At 41.3% G+C, this 2500-nt stretch overlaps 1 protein-coding gene across 1 annotated transcript in view; it reads right to left on the minus strand.

The window, feature by feature from the left end:
• Positions 1–914: 914 nt before the first annotated feature.
• The window catches only part of LOC138029225 (phosphatidylserine lipase ABHD16A-like), a 23400-nt gene continuing 21814 nt past the window's right edge, over positions 915–2500 (minus strand). The window contains exons 20-22 of the mRNA XM_068876938.1: positions 2252–2350; positions 2107–2153; positions 915–1549 (exon numbers count right to left, since the gene is read on the minus strand). Coding sequence (XP_068733039.1) covers positions 1463–1549; positions 2107–2153; positions 2252–2350 — 233 coding nt within the window. The 3' untranslated portion in view covers positions 915–1462. The remainder of the gene's footprint in view (positions 1550–2106; positions 2154–2251; positions 2351–2500) is intronic.

Below are 2500 nucleotides of genomic sequence, written 5' to 3' on the forward strand. Positions count from 1 at the left end.
CTCGGGCGCTTTATAGACGCCGACTCGCGTCCAGAGTCCCCGCAAGGATAAATAATTTCTTTGCCCGTTTGCGTTAGGGTTTGGGAACTAGAGATGCGGGATCGATCCAAATGGTCCGTCCAGAACCGCTGGCCTATACACGACTCAAGCTTAGTCTTTGGCTTAAAATCCTCGCACCCTTTGTTCACGGTTTTGACTAGAATTCGCCCTTGTCACACAGCGGCCATATTGTCCCGTGATAACAAAAATGCTTTTTTTTACCACGCCAAGCCTCACCCCCATGGTTTCCACTGCGAGGTTTGGCGTGGTAAAACAAAGCTTTTTTGGTCCCCCGGGACAACATGGCCGCCGTGTGACAAGAGCGAATGGATACTCCAAAATAAGGTGCGACACTTAGTTCTGGGTGTATAAAGTACCAAACGATCTTACTAAAGTTCTGCTATGTTTAAATATGGTGTCACCAGAACAATTTATGAAAGCTAACCATTTCGAGTTGGCCCGTAGACTTAATCACTAGAGATCAGTGCCTAACCCAGCGGTTATTCTCTGCCTAAACAGAGCGTTGTTTATTTGCCAAAGCGGGTTAACACAGAGGTTGTCATGTAACGTCGCCAAACGTTACACTTGTTTATGTGTCACGAAGTGTCACCTCATTTTGGAGTATTCATTCCAGTCATAACCCTCTGTTCTCATAGTAAGAGACAAAACCAAGCGCTACATCGAAAGTCCAGCATGAAATAACAACGTATGCAATCGAGGGACAGGAGTGAATTTCTCTTTCTCATTCCGTGTCAATATTTTAAAAGTTCAGGAATGAGCTGTCTTTCATCGAAGTAGGCAATTTTCTGCGCGCTCTCATTCACTAGTTCAACCATTTAAAATCTTTTCCACCACCTTTACGTACCGTAACAACATTTGCCAGACAATACAAGTTTTATTGTCTTCTAAGAATTACAAGCAAGACTGATTTTACGTCTACATTAACTTTTACATTAAAAAGTTTCTTACTGCTAGTTTATGATTACGATTTGAAACTACATAGTATTTACGCTAAATATTGAAAACATTCACTTTTTTATCCTTTAAGGTACTACACTCCTCAATTTTTAGTGCTGATTTCTATGAATTAATCGAGCGCTCTCCTTACTATAGTTACGATGAGTAAAAAGAACCTCTAAAATGGAAATAATCGTTCGGGAATAAATGGTTTTACGCCTGTGTATGAATGGTGGCGTATATCTGTCCGCTACTGAAGCAAGTAATGGCACAGCGTGCACTCGCGAACCTTGGGGGGTGGGGGGGGGGGAATCCCAGGATTCCACGGTACGAAGGACCAGCTTACTTGAAACAATTCACCACGAATCTCCACCGACAGCCTTCTACCGTACCAAGCCAGATGCCTCGTCTTCGTTTCTATCACTGCACACCTCGCGGGCTTGGCTCCTTAAACTGGTTTACGTGTTCACTGTTCATTCCAAGGCAAGCGAAATTCCGAGGCAGGCAAAGATACACAATGAGTGGCATCAAAGTCCATAAGATATTGTAATACCTGTGAAAAATTATAAAACCTCCTTTAATGATTAACTTTGAAAATTTTTTTGGCAGCCAAAAATTGAAAACGTTATTTCGTGTTGGACTAAAACTTGCCATGTGGGAGAGGATTTGTTGAAGACCCTCTTCCGGCATGGCTTATGACTCATTTCGCCACATTTTAGTATGCTATACTACACCATTTGGAGCAAACACCATTTATCGTTTTCAACGAGTCGTTACTAAGCCCAGACGGACGAGAACTCAGCGGAAAGGGAGAGGCAAAGTGGTTTTTTTTTGTTCTTTTGAGATGAAAAACATTCGTGGTTGCATCTATGTCCTAATATACGTCCGCACAATTTCGCTAACTGTTAAGCATACAATCATTGACAATCTTAAAACAAAGCTCTCTTTCGTATTACAGACTACTAATTTCTTTAAAATTAAAATCTCCTGAAGGTTAAATTTAATTTTTTCTTTCTCAAACACTTACGCAACTGTAAAAAAACTAGTTTATCAATATTTGTTAGTCTGAACAAGGCTTTCATTCCTCCTCCTCCTTTTTAAACAACTCACCAGAAACATCAGCAAATGAATTCTTTGATCAGCAGATAGGTCTTGACCTGATGAAAAGGCAGAAGCGTATTACTCACTATCAAAACCTTGCACAATTATTTTCTATTCGAAACAGAAAACACAAGAGATGAAAACATCCCTATACCTATCATCATCGGGAATTCTCGTCCATTCTCTTTGATGTAATATTTGTACATTGATCGGTACAAATCGGTGTCGATGTTCAGGCTGTCCCAAATGGCTTCTGTAAAGAAAAATACATGTCTTAGGAGAGCTTCCAATGGGATGGAGACGAAGACGAAGACCAAGCAGACGATGGCGAGATAAACTAAGAATAAAGCCAGGATCCGAGCCAGGATTCGAGCCAGGATCCGAGCTAGGATCCGAGCCAGGA

Source organism: Montipora capricornis, chromosome 2, assembly GCF_036669925.1.
Source record: "Montipora capricornis isolate CH-2021 chromosome 2, ASM3666992v2, whole genome shotgun sequence".
NCBI lineage: Eukaryota > Metazoa > Cnidaria > Anthozoa > Scleractinia > Acroporidae > Montipora > Montipora capricornis.